Here is a 24,170-nt window from a genome sequence, read left to right on the forward strand (position 1 = left end):
AGCAGTGGCAATGACAGTTATTCTTTAAACATAAAAATGTAATTTAATCAGTTACATTTGGTGACACATTATTACCTTTAATCCTGAGGACAATTAATATGTTACTGTTTCATGCTATGAAGAACCCCAGTAAGCGACCCGCATGGTCTGGTATGGCAGGTCACCCTCATCCACTTCAGTGACAGTGCCCCTTGTTAGTCTAGAACCTAGGTCAGGCATCCTCAACCTGCAGCTCTCCAGCTGTTGTAAAACTACAACTCCCACAATGTCCTGCTGTAGGCTGATCAGGCATGCTGGGAGTTGTAGTTTTGCAACAGCTGGAGAGCTGCAGTTTGAGGATGTCTGACCTAGATCAGATGGAAAAGTGATCAAGGTTTAGTTCCAGCCATGCCCCCCAGGAAATATATAGTGAGTGGAGGCAGCAGCTACAGAACAAGTGTACCAAGTGCATAAACCACACAGCATCCTGACTGTTTCCAGGAGGGTCACCCTGTTATTGTCTGTGGGCATCACCAGTCTCTGCCAGTGGTTGGTCTGCAGTCTGTGTGCCCAGGGCTGGGCGGGGGTGATGAGCAGTCATGTGAGGAGTCAGGCGGGTGTGCAGGGCGGTGCAGGGCAGCTTATATAGGGAGGAGGCGGCTGCTTCCTGCCTGCACATCCTTCTGTCTGCTGCACTGGGTAAGAGACCAGCTCCGAGCTGTCCTATGTGCCCCCTATAGCCCTGTAGATCCCTGCTCTATGTGCCCCCCTATAGCCCTGTAGATCCCTGCTCTGTCCTATGTGCCCCCTATCCCCCTGTAGATTCCTACTCTATGTGCCCCCTATAGCTCTGTAGATCCCTGCTCGGTCCTATGTGCCCCCTATAGCCCTGTAGATCCCTGCTCTGTCCTATGTGCCCCCTATAGCCCTGTAGATCCCTGCTCTGTCCTATGTGCCCCCTGTAGATCCCTGCTCTGTCCTGTGTGCCCCCTGTAGATCCCTGCTTTGTCCTACGTGCCCCCCTATAGCCCTGTGGGTTCCTGCTCTGTCCTATGTGCCCCCTATAGATCCCTGCTCTGTCCTATGTGCCACCCTATATACCAGCTGCTGTTACATTGTTACGACTCTACAAAGCATTGCATAAGGAAACTGTTGTAGCTGCGCATGCGCTGAGCACTGTTTAGGAGTCCGGATTAGGTGCAGGTCAGACACTGGGGCTGCCTTATTTCCAGCCTTTGTTTTGCTCTCTTTTCACAAAGTATCGAATGTTCGTCGCTTGTTTACAAATAGCTTTTGCTTTGGATACAATGTAACGAGTCACTTCGGGGGGGGGGGGGAGAAGCAGAGTAGTTGCAGCACGTGTGCAGGCTGTAAGCTGGGACTTGTGGTTCCTGTATTCGTGTGCACTGTGGGAATCCTGGTGTTGTGCTGTGGGAGGGGGATTTAGTGCAACCTACACAGTTGGTGCTCTCAGCTTTCCTGACCTCTAGGGGATAATCCAGCTGTATCCAGACCCAGTCACATGTTTGTGCCCTGCCCTGGTTTACAACATGGCTGCCCCCTGCACTGCTCATTACGGGTGTGTCCTGTATACAGGGACTGCTGGAGTTCACCCAATGCTGTGAATACAGAAATTGAGTGTTTTTTTTTTTTTTCGTTTGTTTTTTATACTTGATGCTCGATGGGCTCATTATTTTGTGGATTAGTAAATTACACCATATGGAGGCGCTAGTGTCGACGGCTGTTTATTCTGGGTGATGGCGCGCTCGGCGGGACTGTAGGTGTCCAATGGCGCTGGTATAGTGCTATAAATCCACCATGTCTGGCATCAGTCCACGCCTAAATGGTCTCTTACCACAGAAGCGGTCACGGGTCTATGTGTACAGATGTCTTGGCTCGTGATATCAGGAGAGGACTGGTGCGAGATAACCGCTATAGGGAAAAAGAACCGGGCGCTGTAAGGAAAGCTAATTTCTGCATAAGAAAAAAAAATAAGGGGCAGTGATGAGGAATGAGCCATTGTTCACACTCATTGCCAGCTCATTCAGCTTCATTCACATGCAGCAATCCTCCCATCTGTATGGGAATGAATGATCACTACTATGATCGTTCGTCCCCATACACATTCATTGTCAGCTGCACATCCTCATTTAATGAAAAGCAAGTTGGTCGGCATTCCTCGTCGCTGTGGGCGGTGCTCAGCGGTTAGTCGTATGCAGAGTCGAATGGAGTAAACCACGGCACTCAATTGTAGTATACAATAGTGAAGATTCTTTATTCCATCGCCATCAGCCAACGTGAGACCTTGTCCACGGCCATAATGTCGGCACTTGGCAATCAGAACATTCTAAGGAGGTTGGCCATCCTCCGACATTATGGCCGTAAACAAGGTCTCGGTTAGACCGAAACGTTGGGCGATGGCCATGGAATAAAGAATCTTCACTATTGTATACAATTGAGTGCCATGGTTTACGCCATACATCCTCATTTACACAGGACAAAGTGCTGCCGACAAGCGAGGATTGTATGTGCCGAATACACTAAGGATCAGACTAGTGAGCATTTTCTGGTTTGTTGGTGATCGGCGGCACCTGTGAAAATAGCCAAGCGATGGCTCGGCTATTTTAATCAACCCTGTAGAAATAAAAGGGAGCAGTGGCTGTGTATGCGCGGGGTCCCAGGGTCCTCCAGCCACCACCTTCCTCACTGTTCTCGATATAGGTGCAGGTCCCAGAGGTGGGACCCGCACCTTTAGGACAATTATCTCAGATGGGAATACCCCTTTAATACTGATGACCTATTCTCAGGATAGGTCATCGCTATCAGATCAGCAGGGGTCTCACACCTGGCACCCCCTCCGATCAGCTGTTGGAGCAGGCTGCAGCGCAGTGAGTCTTTAGCCTCCTCACAGGTTACCAAGCACAGCACCATCCATTGCATAGTGGCGGTGCTTGGTATTGATGCTCAGCCCCATTCACCCCTAGGCGATGTGACCAATGTACGTGACGTCACTGGCCTAGGAAGATTCTGTAAAGCAGTCTGTTGTGCACACTCTAAAAAGTTCTAAAGTTATTGTCCACTTCCTTCTTGACCACCCCACGCTTAGACATGGTAATATTGTGCATACCTGCAGCCACCACTAGAGGGAGCTTACTGCATAAATTATGTATGTACTGAGTTCCTTAGCTCCCTCTAGTGGTTGCTGAAGGTATGCCTAATTTTATGATTTAACTGTCTATGCAGGAAATTTGGAGCTGTGTATTAGGAAATCAGAACTCAGAATGATATAAAACAAAGACCTGCAGAATATTTGACCTCACCTAAAACGACACTTTGATAAAAACGGACATTCCCTTTAAAGGGAACCTCTCACCAGTTTTATGGTGTCCTAACTAAGGGCAACATAAATAAGTGACTGATTCTCTTCAAAATTCTGGGTCACTTTCTTTAATTGACCCAGTCAATCTGCCAACATCTTGTATTGAAAAGCTCCAGCTGATAATGATGAGTCCTGAATATTCATGAGCTCCTGACTCTTCCCGCCCACCTGTTGCTGAATGACAGTTATTTTCCATATGAATCAGCAGCAGGTGGGCAGGGGAGTGGCTATAGCTCTGAATTAAACGCTGGACTCAATGACATCACGCTGGACTCAAATCAGCTCATTAGCATGCGGCATCTTTGTATATTTTGAGGTAACCATCTGTCACACCAGTAAGTGAATACATCTAAGGTACTTTTTAGTAGTTAATGATTGTATATAATTAGTTAGATTATAATCAAATATCCACATGACAGGTTCCCTTTAAGCTGTTCCCCTTTCTTGTAAAATGGGACAGTTATGATGGCCACATACAGAAATTCCTGCATTATGCAACAAACTTTGAGTGCCAGGATCCTAGGTGAAAACCTTCCTGTAATATACGCACCATGAAGTGGGTGCCTCCCGGTCGACCTTCTGCTTCATGATCTCAGGCTTGTCCTGACATGATGGACCATGACTGGTTGAAGAACTGGACTGATTGCACAGGGCCCTGGAATTCTTCATGTGGCTTTGGTGAACATTAGACGCTTGCTGACACTTGTTTACGAGCAGTTATCAGGCGGCTGCAGCTAATGTTCTCAGGTGTGTGGGTGAGATACAGGAGCTTGCCTATCTGAAGGAGTATGGACAGTTACCATAAAGGGACATCCCCCTTGAGGGGGCGTCTGTTTTATGACAAACCCCGTCCATATGCTTTAGTGTGTATTATATATTTTACTCGCATAACGCCGATATATTCCGTAGAGATTTCGGCATTATCATCTGCTGTCCCCAGTGCAGCTCATAAGTGTGTGTGTATGTATGTACTATGGTTGAGGACCTCCATTAACCAGCTGCTGCAAAGAGGTTAAAGGGATTGTCGCTTTACAAAACCCAATGCACGCTATTGGAGGTGTTCTGATTTAAAGGGGTTTCAGGGATTTTCATATTGATGACCTATGCATCAATATGAGGTCAACGGGAGTCATGCTCCTGGGATTGGCTGTTTGAAGAGCACCATGGCCTCCTGGAAGCTTACCAAGCACACTGGATAGTGGACGTGCTTGATATTGCAGCTCAGTCCCATTTACTTGAATAGGGTTGAGATGCACCTAGGCTAGTGATGGCTATCCTACGGCACTCCAGCTGTGGGGAAACCAACTCCCAGCATGCTCCATTCATTTGCATGGAGTTCTGAGAACAGCCAACCCCGCAGGTATGCATCTTGGGAGGTTCGCTATCACAGACCTAGGCCATGTGGCCGATGAACCTAGGAAGAGGCCTAAGCGCTCACGGAGAGCCGTGTCCTCCTCACACAGCTGACTGGTGGGAGTGCCGGGAGTCAGACCGCGGCTGATCTCACACTGAGGACCTGTCCTGAGGATATGCTTTCAATATGAAAATCCCATAAAGTCCCTTTTTAATATAGTGGTCATCTGTTCAGGACCCTCAGATGTTGGCCAGACCCTCAGCATATTTGCAGTCTGCTTATGAAGAGTCATTCCACTTACGGGAATTTATTGGGGAATTGACATCCATGCGGTGTCCTAATCTGCCAGGGTGGATTCTCATTTGGCTTTCTGGAGGTCACTGGTTGTATTCTGTATGTAGTGATGATGGATCTCCTACACGCAGGAACGGAGATCCACAATATTCTGGAGGCGACTGTTAGACGTAATCTCCTGTTACTGTTTAGACAACAGACGCTCGCCTCGAGCACAACATTTGGCCGCTGTCTGTGTTTTCTTGTAATGTGAGCTTAAAGTGAGCGCAGATTGGACAAAAAGGGGTTGTCCGAATTAAGAGACAATCGTTCTACTTTATGGCCAAAAATTTGTATTTTAAGGTGCCCACTGAAGTCTCTGCTCTAGCTTTTTGAGGGGGGTTTTGAGCAATAGGGTTCTCCCCTCTGTTTCCATATGTCCCTAGTGGACAGTTCAAGGCACTCATTAGAATTGACTTCATCCCTTGTTCTTGCTCATCTTCTCTGAAGCCATCTTAGTGCACGTCTACCATTGATACAAGTGCCCCATCTAAAATATTCTCTAATTTGAAGATTCAGCGCATGGGTTTTGTAGGGAATAAGTGTTAGGAATTTTCTAGATCCATATCACCTTAGAGTTGAGGGAGATCTTGCAGTTTAAAGGGGATGTCTCGGTACAGGCTCCCAAGACCCTTTTGGATGCGGAAGCAATGGCCAACAAATTTCCCCTGCAGTGGCCACTACAGGAGAAATGGGGTATTACATGGCTCTCCACTTTGGCTTGTGCAATGGTCTAAAGAACAAGGGACTCAATTTTGATGCCCATATCTCCTAATAAGACCCCTGATGGGAAAACCCTTTGAAGAGGAACTATGCTCGGTTCTACTGGAATTTCCCTTTAAATACACGAAAGAACCGTTTCCAAACACCTTAAGAGGGTGTCTTTATTTCTTGGCATAGTATGTCACTGACCTACATGTGTTCTGACACTGGTGGTGAATCCAGAAAAACCAGCTCCTTAATTTACACCACGTGGGACAGAGAGTGGAGTCACAATGTCCCTGTGTATCCTCCACATATTGTACGTCTGGATCTGTATTATATGGATATGGAAAATGGCTAACCTGGAATTTTGTGCTCATATTGTACCTCCTGTAAAAATAATCTGCCATATTGTTTGCTGTTGTCCTGTTTGATGAAAGATGGTGACCAATTAAAGGGCTTCTCCAATTCTCAGAATTACAGACCACCCACTGAAATAAACGGACGACCATATAATATATTGTAGTGCAGAGTCTGCCGGAGAGGGAGCTCATATTTGTAGTAGGTCTCTACTATAGTTAATGGAGTCCCAAGCAGAGGACACCCCACTCATGACCTACTACATACATCCTAATGCCACAGGCTGCCCAGGAACATGGCGTTCTGTACTGTATGGTGAGGGCCTCTTATATGGTGGTCAATGTCTCTGGTGCTTCTCAGTACAGGAGATGTGACTTAAAGGGGTACTCCTACCTCAGAGATTGACCTATGTCAGATAGGTGTGGGTCCCATCTCTGGGCACCCCATCTCCATAATGGGCTCACCAAGGTGAAGGAGAGAGCACCTGAGCATGTCTGGCCACTAAAGTTTTAAAAACTGTAATGTATCTTTCCACAGGGGGAAATCCTGCAACAATGTGGCACTCGCTCGCCCTCCTCTGTATTTTGGCCTCTTTCACCAGCTCCCGCAATGTCCCTCATTTCAAGCCTCTGTCCAGTGACATGGTCAACTACATTAACAAGTTAAATACTACATGGAAGGTGAGTGAGGGCCTCTGGAGGGTGGTGGGTGGTGTCGGCTAGATGTGGGGAAGGGGGAAAGATGTCCGCTGGGTCAACATGATCTCTTGTTGTTCTTTATTTTATTTTTTTAAATTATTTTTTTTCTACTATGGCTCAGCCAAAAAACTTTCAGTTGACTGTGTGACAATTTCTGAAAGTTTCTAATAGAATTTGATATCCACTCCATTTCTAAGACCTCTGCTTGCTGTCATTGAACACTTCCAGTGGCAGAGCTTGTTAGAAGAAGTCCACAAATAGCGATTCTGTCACGATTTTGCAGTAGTTCTTGGAAAGCTGTGGCAGAGCTCTGCAACAACACTGCACGTGTTACAGTGACGTGATCCAAACTGCGTTTCAGCCTCTGGAAAGCAAAACGATGCGGTTCATTCCCTGACAGCAGGCAGAGGTTTAGAAAATGAGAGATTGAAAGACAAAGTATATTGGAAATTTTCATACATTTTTACAGAAAGATTCGGTTTAACTTAAATGACACTTTCAGTTGAAGTCTAGACAAAGCCAGTAGACTGTGGGTTACTATATAGTCTGTAGTCAGTGGGGGATGGGCTCACTGAGAATTTCAAAGTGGCTTTTGGGTGAATTAATAGATTTTCTGCAATGAAGTCCAGTTGGCCGTTCCATTTTAAGTCTTCATCCTCATCTCCTTCTTCCTCTCAGGCCGGACATAATTTTCCAAATGGAGACATTAGTTATGTGAAGAGACTCTGCGGAACAATGCTTGGCGGGAAGAAGCTGCCGGTCAGGTAGGAAATGGATCTTGCAGAACATCTCTATTATGCTGAAGCCTCCAACTTTTTGGCTTCCTATCTGCTGCAAAACTACAACTCCCTCCAAGCTCTAACAACCATGAACCATTGGTGCATGCTGGTAGTTGTAGTTTGCAACAGCTCGAAAACCACAGTTTGTTGACCCCTTCTCTGTTGTACGCCGTGCCTCACATAATTGTTGGAAATGCGTTTATACAACTTTGGACTCATTGCTGTCTAATGTAAACTCTGCTGCTCCCACAATGCACTACAGCACATGAGAATTCACCCAAGAGTCCTCAAGGAGCTAAGTTCAGCTATTCCTGTGCACCTGTTTATAACATATCCTGACTTCTTAAGGACTGTCCTAAAGCCAGTGGATTGGTAGAAAGTAAATCTGGTGTCCTTATCTGAACAGGTCTCAAGTCATAGATCTAGAAGGGGGAAAAGGACGAAGACTAAGATGTCCTCCCCAGTTAGGCAAAGGTCTAATCTCCAGTAGTAAATTGTTGAAAGCAGACATGGCTGTCGTGGATACTTTCAGTTTGATCACTCTAAAAGGGAATCTTTTCCCACTCCCCCAACCCTGTTTGATGCCTTCTATCCATCTTGAGGCTGTTCTTGATGTCCACCTCCTGACTGGGCAGAATAAGATCTAACCTGTCTAGTCCTTCTATTTAGCAACCACCACAGGCATGAAATGATCATCTTGCCAGATCTGTGTAAATGGCCAACCCAACCATTTCATAGTTACTTGGGTGCCAGCTTTCTTAGGTTTAGAGGAGTCTTCAAACCGGTAATAGATCTCTCTAAATGAAAATAGGCTGTGCACACCATAAAGACATCCCATATGGCTCTATGGGTGGGGCATTTGGTTTCCGTAGGTACTACAAAAAGTGAATAGAGGTGATTGGACTTCCTGTCACAGGATATTAGGCATACATTGGTATCAGGGAGCCTAATTTTTGTCTTTGCATTGTACACAACTGCATTTCATGACTGAGGGGCCAATTCTTGTTCCTCAATGTCATGAAATTGCATCAATGTCATGGACAACAGAGGAGTTGATCACCATGGCTGTTGAATGGCCTGTTTGGCGCTGTAGAAGCATCACGCTCTTCTGTTAAACCATTGTATATTTATGCTATAGGTATTCCTTTGCTGGAAAGATGGACCTGCCGGAGAACTTTGACTCCCGGGAAGCTTGGCCAAAGTGTCCTACAGTCAAGGAGATTAGAGACCAAGGTTCCTGTGGATCCTGCTGGGTGAGTAGGAAGCAGGTTACCTTTCAGGGCTGCTCCTCTTTAAGTAAAACCCCAATAGAAGTACCGTATATGCGGTTCAATAATAAATAACAAGCTAATCACACATCCATCATGATTATAGTATCAAATTTTTATTAAACATTTATTAGACATGATTGGCATACACAAATAAATTAAAAAAGGTTAAACACCAACACAGTGGCGGTGACCACACGGCAGGATAAACGCAATAAAGTCCAAGTGCAAAAAGGATTTTTAGGGAGGTACTATACCGGCCTAATGGGATGGCTATAAATAGTACAGGTCAAATAACCTGTAAAAAAATAAGCGATGCAGTATAATACAAAGTATATAGGGGCGTGGTGGTGGACTGACCTGAGGCTGGGCACAATTATTTGGTTGGTACTATATAGATATCTGCCTATATACTTTGTATCATACTGCATCGCTTATTTTTTACATGTTGTTGTTTGATCTGTACTGTTTCTAGCCATACCATTAGGCTGTGTGGATAATACTTATTTATATACTCTTGAATCTGCACTTTATAGTACTTCCCAAAAAATACTTTTTGCACTTGGACTTTATTGCGTTTATCCTGCCGTGTGGTCACTACCACTGTGTTGGTGTTTTTAACCTTTTTTTAATTTGTGTATGCCAATCATGTCTAATAAATGTTTAATAAAACTTGATACTATAATCACGATGGATGTGTGATTAGCTTGTTTGTTATTGAACCACATATACTTCTATTGGTGGTTTATTCTATGGTGTACTGTATGTGGGTTGATTATAGGTGGGGATATAGGTTTGGTGTTTATGCTCCTCTTTGGGGGTCTCCTCTTGTGGTATCTAACCAGTAGTATCTGTCAGGCGTTTGGGGCAGTGGAGGCCATTTCAGATCGTGTCTGTGTGCACTCTATGGGAAAGCTGAATGTGGAGGTGTCTGCAGAAGATCTTCTGTCTTGTTGCGGGATTGAGTGTGGAATGGGGTAAGTAGACCATTAATATCTGGGGCATTTATCTTTTTGGAGTCGGTAAGGAATTTCAGACCCGCCCATGGTTGGTCTTCTAGACATAATGGTGGGCCACAGACATGTTTGCATTTGGTAACTTATTTCTTTAATTTAGCTTTTATATGTGATGTTAGTTGCATTAAACCTTGTAGAGTTTGTTTTTTGAGGGGTCTTCTTGAGGACTTTTTTTTTTTTTACCTTGGCCATCATTCTCCCTTGGGGTGAAGGAAGAGCAGATCCATCAGAAAACAACCCCCCCCCCCCCCCAGCTGAATTTGTAATCTGTTTGCATCAGATGTCTGATTTATAAATTAAAGGGGTGCTCCCTCACAGAAATACACCACTCCTGCCCATGTCGGGTATTGCATCTTAGCCCCAGTCAACAAAATAATGTATTTCATTTCAAGACCCAGGCCATAGAATGGTGTTGTAACACCTCTGACCACTGTAGTCCTCTGCAGAGATCGTGCCTTTTTTTTTTTTTTTTTTTGGCCAGTGTTCGGGTAGGGGATGGTATGGGCTGAGACATTGGGTTACATTTTTGCACTGTACTATAACTAAACAATTTTTTTTACCTTTTTTCCAGATGTAATGGAGGATACCCATCAGGGGCATGGAGCTTCTGGACAGAGAAGGGTCTTGTATCTGGGGGCCTGTATGATTCTCATCTTGGTGAGTAGGTTTTGGGATTGCGAAGGCTGTACTGTAGAAAACCTAGTAGGGCTGAGTGGCTTACAAGTGGAGGGCGTTAAATTCGGCTCTGCCGTACTTGGAATACCTAGAAATAATTGCTGAAACTGTCTGCAGAACATCTCTCATCATTGGATGGTGGATGGCTGAAGAGGCAGAGCTAGACAGTCATTGTCCTAATGTAGAGCAGTGGGGGGAGGCTCCTGCTGCAGCCACTTGTCTTACAGCCAGACACAGGATTTGGAGGAGGGGGATGTGACTGAGCCCCTGGGTTAGCGATTTTTATTTTTTTTTTTAAATTGTAATATGAGACAAAACTGGGCCAGAGAAAAGGTGGACGTGCTGAGATTTTTTTTTGTGCATTTTCTGTTTTAGTGGGTCCCTCATGTTTTTGCTATAGTTTTTTAATGTGTAGTAAAAATTATAGTAAAATATTGTTTTGCAGTTAAAAACAAGCAGTCACACGGTGCCCCAGTTTAAGGATGCAAATCCAGGCCTGACCCTGGGTGTAGTAACCCAAATTAAAAGCATCCCTAGATCCCTATGGTGCGGTTGGTTTGGGTCATCACTTGTGGGACAGGCTGCATTTTCAGCCACCATACACAGACCAGCGTTAGGCATTAATATATGTAACCAGCCAATTAATGACTGAACTGGTAGAGCGCCCTCTTCTGGGGATGTAATGTAAATTTTGTTTGTGTGCAGGCTGCAGACCATACTCCATCCCCCCATGTGAGCACCACGTCAATGGCTCCCGTCCGTCATGTAAGGGGGAGGAAGGCGATACTCCAAAATGTGTGAAGAAGTGCGAGGATGGCTACGCTCCCGACTACAGCAAAGACAAGCACTTTGGTGAGTGACCCCTGGGTGTCCGATGAGATTATGTATAGGAGCTGTTGGTAAACTGGGAGAATCTTTTACAATGGTCAGACTATTCCAGTCTGACCAGAGGCTACTGGGGTGCTGATTCTCACCCCCTTAAGGATACATTATTTAGCACATTAAAGGGTTATCCCGACTAGGACATTTTCGATATATCGTATGCCATATATGTGTTTAATGCGGACCCCACTTCTGAAACCTGCTTCTGTCAGGTGAACAGGGGTCCCCCCAACTCACCCTGTCTAGGTGGTGAATGAATGGGGAGGTGTGCGCACATCTGTCTCCATTCAGCGTGGTCGTCAGGGGTCTATCAGATATGAATATGCATAAAGGTCTGAGTTGGGAACACCCCTTTAAAGGGTACCTATCATTTTTATTAACTTCTGACATGTGCTACTGACAAGAAGCTTTGCCACAGGGGTGGATTAAGTACATGTGAGGCATGGGGCTGTCTACCCAACACGGGCCTCTCCCTCCATTTTAGTTAAATTTTTATTTTTTTTCTGTATGAAGAGGCTGCGGTGCTTTGTGAGCATCAGTCTCTTCCTCGGCCATATTACATCATTTACATGGCCTAGGTGCAGCTCTGTCCCATCTGAGTGATTGGGTCTGAGCTGTAATACCAAGCGCACGGCTCTCAAATGGACAGAGCTGTGCTTGGTGAGGAGCAAAAGCTGCGGCGCTCACTGGAACATCTTGGTCTCAAACAGCCACCATCTCAAAACTGAGTACAGATGTCATAGATGTTACCTGCAGTCCTATGGAACACCCCACATAATGCAGTTAATTATGTGGGGTGTTACATAGGACTGCAGGGAACATCTACTACGCTATCTGCACACAAAGTGATCACGGTTATCTGGGCTGTGACAAATTTGCCAAATTAAAATACATATGATCATAATAAAGACTTAAAGGCAAAGATGAGTTGCAGGTCACAGTAGAGCCAGCACCACATACCTCTTACATCCAGTGACGTCTCCTGTCATGTAGACCTTCTTTCCTCTTCTCTGTTTGACCCAGACCGCCATGACTAATTCTTTCAGCCACATCTAGTCTCTGCAGAGTTTTAAAGACACGTTAGATTTCTCAATTTTTCAATTAACCTCCTCATCCTGGTGTCATCCTGCTGCCACCCCCAATACTGTGCCCGTTGTGCTCCCCAATGCCCCAGGAACTATACTGCTGAAAAGTGACCAGTCCCCCTAGGAGACATAATTGGGGTCATTTATCAAACTGGTGTAAAGTAGAACTGGCTTAGTTGCCCATAGCAACCAATCAGATTCCACCATTCATTTTCCAAAGGAGCTGTCAAAAGTGAAAGGTGAGATCTGATTGGTTGCTATGGGCAACGAAGCCAGTTCTATTTTACACCAGTTTGATAAATTGTCACAAAGGTCCCTAAAGTGTCTACAGCAATTAGAATGTCCCCTAGAGTGCCCCCAGTAATAACCCCTTATATTGTGCTCCAGGTAATAATGCCTGTATAGTGTACCCTAATATGTCCCTGTAATAGAAATGCCCCTACAGTGCCTCCCCAATAGTAGTTTCCCATCCACACTGCCCCCATGTAGTATGTCCTCCTCTGCACCCCAAAGTTGGCACGCGCACACAAAAACAACTAAAAGCTAATACTTACCTGTGTCCAGGATGGTGAGGCAGGCGCGCATCAATGCCCTGCACCCCAGCACAGGCACGTGATGTCGTCACGCACGCCTGAGCTGGGATTTTACTTCGACATAGGCCTCAAGCCTACTAGGTCTGAAGCCTATGGTGGTTGGTGGCGGGGCAGGGAACTATGCGCTCCCATTGCAGTATGTGGGAGTTTGGGTTGGTGTTGGCCCCCCAGTGATGCAGGGTCTGCCGACCCAAATGCCCCTGTTATAATCCTACATTGTTTGGTGTTGGTCTTTGCTGAGAGCGCCAATGAACGAAACACTGAGACCCTACGTTTCCGTGGGTGGAAAAACTTTCTATACACCGCCCGCTCCAAGCAGAGGTGAACATAAACTACCGGGTGCAGCGCTCAGCTAAGCACTTCTGCCCCTACATTTTAGAGATCGAAGGGAGTTGCTCACCCAGACCCCCACCAGTCCGCACTTTTGGTCACTGACGCGTCAGAGGTTTGTAAAATAATAGGTCTCCTTTATAGGGTACCTGCACACGATGTAGATTATGGACTGTTTTTCTATGAGGATTCTTGTGTATGAGGATACCATAGTGTTAGTGCTCATGAGGCACTACCATATGTATTGTGGTCTGCAAAACGTGGATCTGCCAAAAATACGGATAACATCCATATTGCGCTTATTTTTTTTTATGTATGTGCGGATTTTGCCTTTTTCCATTTCAAGGGTAAGATCTGTGGAAAATCTGCATCAAATCCACACAAAAAAAGTAATGTAATGACATAGGCTATACCAGAGATGCTCAAACTGTGCCCCCCCCCCCTCCCAGCTGTTTGCAAAACTACAACTCCCAGCATGCACTAATGGCTATAGGCTATCCAGAGATGCTGTTGTATTATTGGATTAGCTTTTTTCTTGCACAGATGTTTAGATATCTGGATATCTAGAATAGATAAATTCTATGGTCATTTTGAAAAAAATAACACACCCAGATGGAAATGTATTGCTGCAATACTCGGCATGCAGTTATGTAAATGATCAGTCCTTGGATTAGACACTGGGTCTTGCCACAAGAGGGCATAAAACTGCTTTCACTTTTAGAGAGATCGTTGACTGCTAGACATGCCTCTACGGCTCTAAGGTGTTTTGTCCAGTTGACAGACAGAGAAGCCGGATGGTTGTTTAGATGAATGGCCGCCTAGCCTGTTCTGACCAAGCTGTTAGGAGGTGTTGGGTGCAGTGGTTACACTGAGGCATGGACGCACAGCAAGCAGACTCTGGATGGACCACCAGTGGAGAGGATTGTTTGCTTCTCGCACGAGCAGCTGCCACAGTTTGTTGTCCACCATCCAGACACAGGTGGCACCTTCATCACACACCACTGTCTCTTCCTAGACCATTTCCAGATGAAAGAAATTTTGGTGTCATGGCCCCCATTACATGTCTTGTGTTTGACTGCCAGCCACCATTGCCTTCGTTTGCAGTGGGGTGGTGAAAGAGAATCCTGGACTGTTAGACTGGAGCCATATCTTTAGCAATGAATCCAGGTTCTGTTTGGGATCGGACGATGGTTGGGTTAGAGCAGGGATCGGCACCTTTAGCACTCCAGCTGTTGTGAAACTACAACTCCCAGCATGTAAGCATGCTCAGCAGTTCTTAGAACGCCTATAAAAGTAAATGGAGCATTCTGGGAATTGTAGTTTCAGAACACCTGGAGTGACAGAGGTTGCTGATCCTTGGGTTACAGTATGGAGGCCTCAAGGTGAATGCTTAGCTGCTGGTGTGATCATCTGGGGAGCCATCACATAGGACAGTCGGTCGCCCCTAGTAGTGATACGAGGACACTTAACAGCTTAGCGATATGTGCAGGACATCTGCTGCCACATGTGTTCCTCTCATGGCAGGGTTTTCAACTGATATTTTTCAACTTTCTTGGCTGCTCGGTCACCAGAATTATCTCCAAGCATTTATGGAACCAGCTGGGGTGCCAGCTTCAGCAACCTAAGTGTGCATGATCTACAGGTCTAGCTGTAAAATCTGTGGGCAAATGTGCCCAGGGGCCGGGTCTCGGCTTGCGGGCAAATGTGCCCAGGGGCCGGGTCTCGGCTTGCGGGCAAATGTGCCCAGGGGCCGGGTCTCGGCTTGCGGGCAAATGTGCCCAGGGGCCGGGTCTCGGCTTGCGGGCAAATGTGCCCAGGGGCCGGGTCTCGGCTTGCGGGCAAATGTGCCCAGGGGCCGGGTCTCGGCTTGCGGGCAAATGTGCCCAGGGGCCGGGTCTCGGCTTGCGGGCAAATGTGCCCAGGGGCCGGGTCTCGGCTTGCGGGCAAATGTGCCCAGGGGCCGGGTCTCGGCTTGCGGGCAAATGTGCCCAGGGGCCGGGTCTCGGCTTGCGGGCAAATGTGCCCAGGGGCCGGGTCTCGGCTTGCGGGCAAATGTGCCCAGGGGCCGGGTCTCGGCTTGCGGGCAAATGTGCCCAGGGGCCGGGTCTCGGCTTGCGGGCAAATGTGCCCAGGGGCCGGGTCTCGGCTTGCGGGCAAATGTCCCAGGGGCCGGGTCTCGGCTTGCGGTCAAATGTGCCCAGGGCCGGGTCTCGGCTTGCGGGCAAATGTGCCCAGGGGCCGGGTCTCGGCTTGCGGGCAAATGTGCCCAGGGGGCCGGGTCTCGGCTTGCGGGCAAATGTGCCCAGGGGCCGGGTCTCGGCTTGCGGGCAAATGTGCCCAGGGGCCGGGTCTCGGCTTGCGGGCAAATGTGCCCAGGGGCCGGGGTCTCGGCTTGCGGGCAAATGTGCCCAGGGGCGGGTCTCGGCTTGCGGGCAAATGTGCCCCAGGGGCCGGGTCTCGGCTTGCGGGCAAATGTTGCCCAGGGGCCGGGTCTCGGCTTGCGGGCAAATGTGCCCAGGGCCGGGTCTCGGCTTGCGGGCAAATGTGCCCAGGGGCCGGGTCTCGGCTTGCGGGCAAATGTGCCCAGGGGCCGGGTCTCGGCTTGCGGGCAAATGTGCCCAGGGGCCGGGTCTCGGCTTGCGGGCAAATGTGCCCAGGGGCCGGGTCTCGGCTTGCGGGCAAATGTGCCCAGGGGCCGGGTCTCGGCTTGCGGGCAAATGTGCCCAGGGGCCGGGTCTCGGCTTGCGGGCAAATGTGCCCAGGGGCCGGGTCTCGGCTTGCGGGCAAATGTGCCCAGGGGCCGGGTCTCGGCTTGCGGGCAAATGTGCCCAGGGGCCGGGTCTCGGCTTGCGGGCAAATGTGCCCAGGGGCCGGGTCTCGGCTTGCGGGCAAATTGCCCAGGGGCCGGGTCTCGGCTTGCGGGCAAATGTGCCCAGGGGCCGGGTCTCGGCTTGCGGGCAAATGTGCCCAGGGGCCGGGTCTCGGCTTGCGGGCCAAATGTGCCCAGGGGCCGGGTCTCGGCTTGCGGGCAAATGTGCCCAGGGGCCGGGTCTCGGCTTGCGGGCAAATGTGCCAGGGGCCGGGTCTCGGCTGGCGGGGCAAATGTGCCCAGGGGCCGGGTCTCGGCTTGCGGGCAAATGTGCCCAGGGGCCGGGTCTCGGCTTGCGGGCAAATGTGCCCAGGGGGCCGGGTCTCGGCTTGCGGGCAAATGTGCCCAGGGGCAAGGGTCTCGGCTTGCGGGCAAATGTGCCCAGGGGCCGGGTCTCGGCTTGCGGGCAAATGTGCCCAGGGGCCGGGTCTCGGCTTGCGGGCAAATGTGCCCAGGGGCCGGGTCTCGGCTTGCGGCAAATGTGCCCAGGGGCCGGGTCTCGGCTTGCGGGCAAATGTGCCGTGCCCAGGGGGCCGGGTCTCGGCTTGCGGGCAATGTGCCCAGGGGGCCGGGTCTCGGCTTGCGGGCAAATGTGCCCAGGGGCCGGGTCTCGGCTTGCGGGCAAATGTGCCCAGGGGCCGGGTCTCGGCTTGCGGGCAAATGTGCCCAGGGGACGGTCTCGGCTTGCGGGCAAATGTGCCCAGGGGCCGGGTCTCGGCTTGCGGCCAAATGTGCCCAGGGGCCGGGTCTCGGCTTGCGGGCAAATGTGCCCAGGGGCCGGGTCTCGGCTTGCGGGCAAATGTGCCCAGGGGCCGGGTCTCGGCTTGCGGGCAAATGTGCCCAGGGGCCGGGTCTCGCTTGCGGGCAAATGTGCCCAGGGGCCGGGTCTCGGCTTGCGGGCAAATGTTGCCCAGGGGCCGGGTCCTCGGCTTGCGGGCAAATGTGCCCAGGGGCCGGGTCTCGGCTTGCGGCCAAATGTGCCCAGGGGCCGGGTCTCGGCTTGCGGCCAAATGTGCCCAGGGGCCGGGTCTCGGCTTGCAGCCAGGCCAGGGGCCGGGTCTCGGCTTGCAGCCAGGCCACATCATTATCCATTGATTTAATTTTATACTTTTTTCAATATGATTTTCTGGATTTGTTTTAAACTGTAGTTCCTCACTATGATTATTACATAAAAACAGAGTGCTGTCCTATTACCATTACAGTATCAATGACCAGGATGTAGGAATACATAGCTGCTTTCTTCCATAAATAGCGCCACCTCTGTCTATGGGTTGTGCATAGTATTGCAACTCTGTTTTACTCAACTGAATGGGGATGAGCTGCAATACCTCACACAACCTGTGGTCCGGAGTGGCACCATTTTGGTAAGTGCCCATGTTTTTCTAATACTGAACCTGTTTTTAATTTATTTTCTACGAGACCATTTTCCTTGGTGTCACTAAGTTATAGCAGCCCCCTATTTTCTTCAAGGATCTGTACCTTTTTTTTTAATAAGATTTATTTCACTTCTAGCACCTGAGATATTACAGCAAAAGCCACATGAATAAGATTTCTAATACTTTTAATTTTAGGTTCTGATTCCTACAGTGTCCCAAGTAGCCAACAAGAGATCATGGCAGAGATCTACAAGAATGGTCCAGTAGAGGGCGCTTTCTCGGTGTATGAGGACTTTCCTACATACAAGTCAGGTAGGTGTTGGATATCTTCATAGCAGGTTCTTCTATAGGCATCAAAGTATGTTCCTTGTTAGCTTCCACCAACCATAGAAATCCTAATAACTCAATCAAAACTTGTGACCGGTCGCATCCCAATTACTGTGCCAATTATCTACCCTGTTTTCTTCTGTAGGAGTCTACCGCCACACCACCGGTGAGGAGCTTGGAGGACACGCTATTAAGATCCTGGGATGGGGTGTGGAGAACGGAACGCCATACTGGCTGTGCGCCAACTCCTGGAATACTGACTGGGGTGATAATGGTACGATGGTGCTAACTGGGCCAACATTCAACTGTCAGCTGCCCCCTTCCACCTCATGGGAGTTACCCTTTATAGTAAATAACCATCATAAATAGTGGATGCATACTGTTAAGAAGATAGCCTATGACCTTCTGATCAGTGGGGAACTAAACCTCTTCATTCCCAGAAATCAGAAGGTCCCGCGGCTGGTACCCTCGCTGACCCTATTGCATATCCCATACAATAATATACAAACATGGAGGGTGTCACTGTGCAGGCTTAAAATATGGCCCCAGAAGGCTTAAAATATGACCCCAGAGGAAGGACCAACCAAATATATAGTATGGGCCGCCAAGGGGCTTGAAGATTCGATTTCTCTCTTCCTCACATAGAGGCCCTCCATCTTTATGGTTATGCTTCATAATGATCCTCATACTTGCCAACGTTTCTGTTGGTAAAAAAAGGGGCATATAAGCCCAGACTCCGCCTGGGAACATCCACTTATGGTTGGGGTTTGCATTAGCCCTGCCCATTTTTGGCCCGGGACATTGCAAGTTTGCTGGGACTGTCTCTGAAAATCAGGGACACTCGGCAAATTCGGGACAGTTGGCTACTATGGATCCTGTGATCCACCTCCTCAAAATGTCTGCCCTCAGTAGGCCACTAAATCTAGAAATAGAGGTAGGTTTATGAAACTGTCCTTGTTGCTCATAACAACCAATCACCGCACAGCTTTCATCTTTCAGCAGCAGAATACAAAATTTAATCTGCGCTGTGATTAGTTGCGATGGGAAACATGAACTTTTTCTTTTACACACCATTTCAAAACTGTCCCCGAGTTACAAAATATAGGGCCTGGCTACTTGGTCTAGGTATCACAAATTATGGGCGTGTGCACACTACATCCTGTATAGAGACGTATAAGTCTAAGGGGCCACACTGTACTTCTGAAAGCCTTTCGAGGGTCCACCGCTTGCCACATTATGGCCATCTTGTCCCTAGTAGAATTCCTGCTTCCATAATACCTACTTGACAACTTTCAGAGGAAGTAATAAGAGACAAATCATGGGCTGCGGCAATATTTTGTTTACACGTTGAGCCACACCTCTAACTAGGGTGTCCAATTGCGTCACCCGAAAAAGGATGTCATTGTAAGCAATGCCCCCAACCCCACTAAGCCACCTCCTTTCCTGTAATGGTGCCAGGCAAAAATAAGATGGGAAGACCTTAAAGGGGTTCTCCAGGCTTTTAATATTGGTATCAGTTCGGCAGGGGACCAACACCCAGCACCTCTGCCGTTCAGCTGTATGAAGAGAAGGTGTTCAGTGTGCATGTTCCATCTCCCGTCTATCTGCTCTCTGCTGCTTTCCTATAGACATGGCAGCAGCAAGCAGGAAGAGACCCAGGAGATGCCACATACAGCTGATTGATGGGGGTGCCGGTTGTCGGACCCCCGCCGATCTGATATTGGGGACCTATCCTGAGGATAGGTCATCGGTATTGAAAGCCCAGAGAACCCTCTTAAGGTGAGCTGTGAGGAGCCTCGGAGTGCTCGTTTCACCCTCAGTCCCAAAGTGAATGTTCACTGGCTGTAGTTACTGAGGGTGAGAGAGGGCCTCAGGCAGTCAATCTGTGGCTGTAGCTCACATAACGTTTATGTGAGCGTGGAGCCGCAGAAAAGGACACCCCAGCGCCTGTGCAGGCCTTGCACCAGACTGAGGGCAGGGTGCCAGGAAACGGGATGTTCTGACCACTCTACCTCTAACCCTGCCCAGTCTCTCTCCATACACTCAATCCTGCTTGGTCTTTGTGCCTCAACTTCTAAGGCTTTGTTCACATGACTGATTTTGCAAAGATGAGGTGTTTCTGCAGCAGAAACCGGCATGATTTTTCAATGGTCTTGGCTTTGAACCGCCAGCAGCACGGCCTCCCATTGAAAACGAGCGGCTTTTCTTCCAGAAATAATAATAATTGTACCACACCGAGCTATGGGTCGTGTCTTGTGTTGGTTACAATCCGCTGGAGAGAATGGGGTTGACCTTTTAATACTCAACACAACCCATAGACAGGTGTGGTTCTGTATTTTGAAGAGGGCGGCCATGTTGTTCTCATCTTATACATGTTGTTCTCATCTTATAAATGTTGTTCTATATCTTATTTTCCAACAGCCATTTTGACCCTTATTCTTTTAGTAATTGGGATTATTTTTTTTCCACAGGTTTCTTCAAAATTCTTCGTGGAGAAGACCACTGCGGGATAGAGTCTGAAATTGTTGCAGGAATTCCAAAATAATGTTCCATCGATAGGACACATGAAGAGTAGTTGAAGGCTTGTCTTAACGGAAAAAGTTTTAGCCACAAATGGATTTTTTTTTTATCAGATATTACATTATTTTACTGAATATTTTCAAAGACTGGATGGGGGTGTAGTTGGGAGATGTCTGGATCCAACCATCTGGTGAAATGATACTGCCTTTGTCTGGGGCTTGTGTTTTTGAATGAAGCTGTGGGCACAGTAAAGGCAAATTATAACTCTAGAGTTCAGGTTTAGTGGAAAAATAATCAGGCCTCATGTATCAAAGCATTCAAAAACTGGTAGTAAATGTGAATAGGATCAAAATTCTGTACAGATTTAATATTCTTTGACTGAGACCCCTATTTTTGCTACCTTAAGCCACCACTAGAGGGAGCTTCACAGATTACCGCATACTGTTTATACAACAAACTTAATGGCATGCAGTGAGCTGCCCCTAGTGGTGCCTGCAGGAAAGCAGAATGGTTTTATTTTAACTTTATATATGGGGATTTTGGAGGTCTATATCACATTCTGACGTTAAATCTGTCCAGAACTTTGGACCCAAAATGACCTTGTGTGGACGTTCACTTTAAGGGGCTCATGTCAACCCATTGAAGTTGAGTGTTCATTTTCCAAAAAGCGATTGAACAATGAAAGCAGAGCTCTGATTGGTTCCTCTGGGCAATAATCACTCACTACCCCTAAAAGCAGGATATTATGGACAACCAGGTACTTTTTATAGCCTTGATACATGAAACCAGAACGAATAAAGTTGCTGCTGGAAAGTTTTAAACATTTTTGCACAATTTTTTTTATTTTTTGAATGTAGAAATTTCACCCCCCTAGGCCTACGATTGGAGGCATTGCTTTTAGCAAGCAGGCAGATTGCAGCAGATCAGAAAGATTGGTCTTTGTCTATATGCATGAGGCCCATGACAAATTTCAGCCCATTCTCAGCTTTGCAATTGTCCAAAGAGGAGTTGTTTAGTAAATCATAGCTTTTTTTTTTCTGGGAACAACACCGTTACACCACCCTTGATCGTAGGTTGTCTGGTATTGCAGCTCAGCTGAATTGATGTGAATGGGATTGAGCTGCAGTACCGCACACAACCTGTAGAGAAGTGTGGCGCTGCTACTGAGAAAAGGCTGCAGTGGTTTCCTAATCCTGGACAACCTGCTTTAACCACGGAGCCTTTATATCTACAGGCGGCTGACATCGATTCCTGTGATGCGCTGGCCTCCTGTTGTGTAATAACGTGGACTTTATAATGAGCTGATTGCACAATATTCCATTTAATTTTAAGTTTTAGCCATGTAAGATGTAACTTTGTTCTATTTGCCAATAAAATGCCTTGTCTTCCTTTTTAGTACTTTGAATTTTTATTTTATTTTTTTTCTGTGCCTTCATAACGCCCAAAAGAAAACTTCGGTGGGAAGTCCGAGTTTTTCCAGTTGGTCTACCCAGGAAGTGGTTGTGGATATCTCAAATCTCAAACTTGGGACCTTGTGTGTGGGAAGTAGTAACCCCACGGGCTCATCCATGTAGTGGAATTTGATGCTGAGATTCTGTGCCAAAATTCTGTCAGTGGCCACATCATGTCTGCCTCCCATTGTTTTCAGTGGGAGGCAGTGCTGCATGTCCTTCTTGACCCTGTGTCCAGGACGGATGTCCTTATAATATTCTTAAGCGTAATATAAAGATATTTCCCTTACGCCCATTACTATGATGGAGAGGCTGGCACATGGATCCTCTGGGGCACTCTCTGGATATAGGGACCAGGCCCGAGTAGTAGGTGAGGTGCCCTGGGTGTTGCAGGTTTAGCGTGCCGGTGGCAAGATCCCTTATAGTTTGACGCCAGTGCCGGTAACTGTGGCACACCAATTTGTTGAAGGAATAATGGAGGTACACACGTTTGTAGTGAACTATAACTCCTCTTTACTGAACAGTTAAACTATGTACAGCTCAAACCGTTCCATATAGAGAATATTTAGTAACAGGCAGGCTTGACATATATGGCAGGTAAAATCCTAGCAAGGAAACTCAGAGGGAATCAAACTCACAGATCAGGCTGTACTTTCTTCAGAATCCTGTCTGGCTTTCTCCAAGGCCCGTATGCCTAATAGCTGGCTTTATCCTTGGGTAGGGAAACCTTCCTCTGGTATAAATCCTCTTGCTGTAAATAACCTTCTGCCCTTCAGCTTTTTACTTGGCTGGATAAGATTAGCACTGCTCTGTACTTTGCAAGATATCTTCAGGAGGAAACTTCTTCTCCTGGAGGCAAGCTAGGAACCTGGGCTATCTAGCTGCATGTTAGAAGCTGAATCTTCAGCTACTACTTGGCTAAAGTGAACACTTGGCTTCTGACCACACACTACCTCTCCCTGGACTGGATATATATACAGGTCCTTCTCAAAAAATTAGAATATTGTGATAAAGTTCATTATTTTCTGTAATGTACTGATAAACATTAGACTTTCATATATTTTAGATTCATTACACACCAACTGAAGTAGTTCAAGCCTTTCATTATTTTAATATTGATGATTTTGGCATACAGCTCATGAAAACCCCAAATTCCTATCTCAAAAAATTAGCATATCATGAAAAGGTTCTCTAAACGAGCTATTAACCTAATCATCTGAATCAACTAAATAACTCAACACCTGCAAAAGATTCCTGAGGCTTTTAAAAACTCCCAGCCTGGTTCATTACTCCAAACCGCAATCATGGGTAAGACTGCCGACCTGACTGCTGTCCAGAAGGCCATCATTGACACCCTCAAGCAAGAGGGTAAGACACAAAGAAATTTCTGAACGAATAGGCTGTTCCCAGAGTGCTGTATCAAGGCACCTCAGTGGGAAGTCTGTGGGAAGGAAAAAGTGTGGCAGAAAACGCTGCACAATGAGAAGAGGTGACCGGACCCTGAGGAAGATTGTGGAGAAGGACCGATTCCAGACCTTGGGGGACCTGCGGAAGCAGTGGACTGAGTCTGGAGTAGAAACATCCAGAGCCACCGTGTGCAGGCGTGTGCAGGAAATGGGCTACAGGTGCCGCATTCCCCAGGTCAAGCCACTTTTGAACCAGAAACAGCGGCAGAAGCGCCTGACCTGGGCTACAGAGAAGCAGCACTGGACTGTTGCTCAGTGGTCCAAAGTACTTTTTTCGGATGAAAGCAAATTTTGCATGTCATTCGGAAATCAAGGTGCCAGAGTCTGGAGGAAGACTGGGGAGAGGGAAATGCCAAAATGCCTGAAGTCCAGTGTCAAGTACCCACAGTCAGTGATGGTCTGGGGTGCCATGTCAGCTGCTGGTGTTGGTCCACTGTTTTATCAAGGGCAGGGTCAATGCAGCTAGCTATCAGGAGATTTTGGAGCACTTCATGCTCCCATCTGCTGAAAAGCTTTATGGAGATGAAGATTTCATTTTTCAGCACGACCTGGCACCTGCTCACAGCGCCAACACCACTGGTAAATGGTTTACTGACCATGGTATTACTGGGCTCAATTGGCCTGCCAACTCTCCTGACCTGAACCCCATAGAGAATCTGTGGGATATTGGGAAGAGAACGTTGAGAGACGCAAGACCCAACACTCTGGATGAGCTTAAGGCCGCTATC

General features: G+C 47.6%; 1 protein-coding gene across 2 annotated transcripts; it reads left to right on the forward strand.

Annotated features, from left to right (window-relative positions):
• Positions 1-575: 575 nt before the first annotated feature.
• Positions 576-21,920, forward strand: CTSB (cathepsin B). Of its 2 annotated transcripts, none has more exons than XM_044302960.1 (10): positions 576-678; positions 6,645-6,787; positions 7,484-7,569; positions 8,723-8,837; positions 9,711-9,829; positions 10,440-10,525; positions 11,249-11,395; positions 17,874-17,990; positions 18,151-18,279; positions 20,477-21,920. In XM_044302960.1, exons 2-10 carry the CDS (start codon positions 6,662-6,664, stop codon positions 20,548-20,550), a joined length of 999 nt encoding a protein of 332 aa, XP_044158895.1. In that variant the 5' UTR covers positions 576-678; positions 6,645-6,661; the 3' UTR covers positions 20,551-21,920. The 2 variants fall into 2 exon arrangements, with proteins under 2 accessions (XP_044158895.1, XP_044158894.1); XM_044302959.1 differs by lacking the exon at positions 576-678 and adding an exon at positions 4,081-4,105.
• Positions 21,921-24,170: the final 2,250 nt, after the last annotated feature.

This window comes from Bufo gargarizans, chromosome 8 (assembly GCF_014858855.1).
Source record: "Bufo gargarizans isolate SCDJY-AF-19 chromosome 8, ASM1485885v1, whole genome shotgun sequence".
NCBI classification, from domain to species: domain Eukaryota; kingdom Metazoa; phylum Chordata; class Amphibia; order Anura; family Bufonidae; genus Bufo; species Bufo gargarizans.

Bases quoted from the DNA above. Each gene is read 5' to 3' on its own strand.
- CTSB (XM_044302959.1), top strand. The intron at 7,570-8,722 runs GTAGGAAATGGA...TTTATGCTATAG, and splicing joins GGGAAGAAGCTGCCGGTCAG to GTATTCCTTTGCTGGAAAGA. The intron at 11,396-17,873 runs GTGAGTGACCCC...TTTTAATTTTAG, and splicing joins CAGCAAAGACAAGCACTTTG to GTTCTGATTCCTACAGTGTC.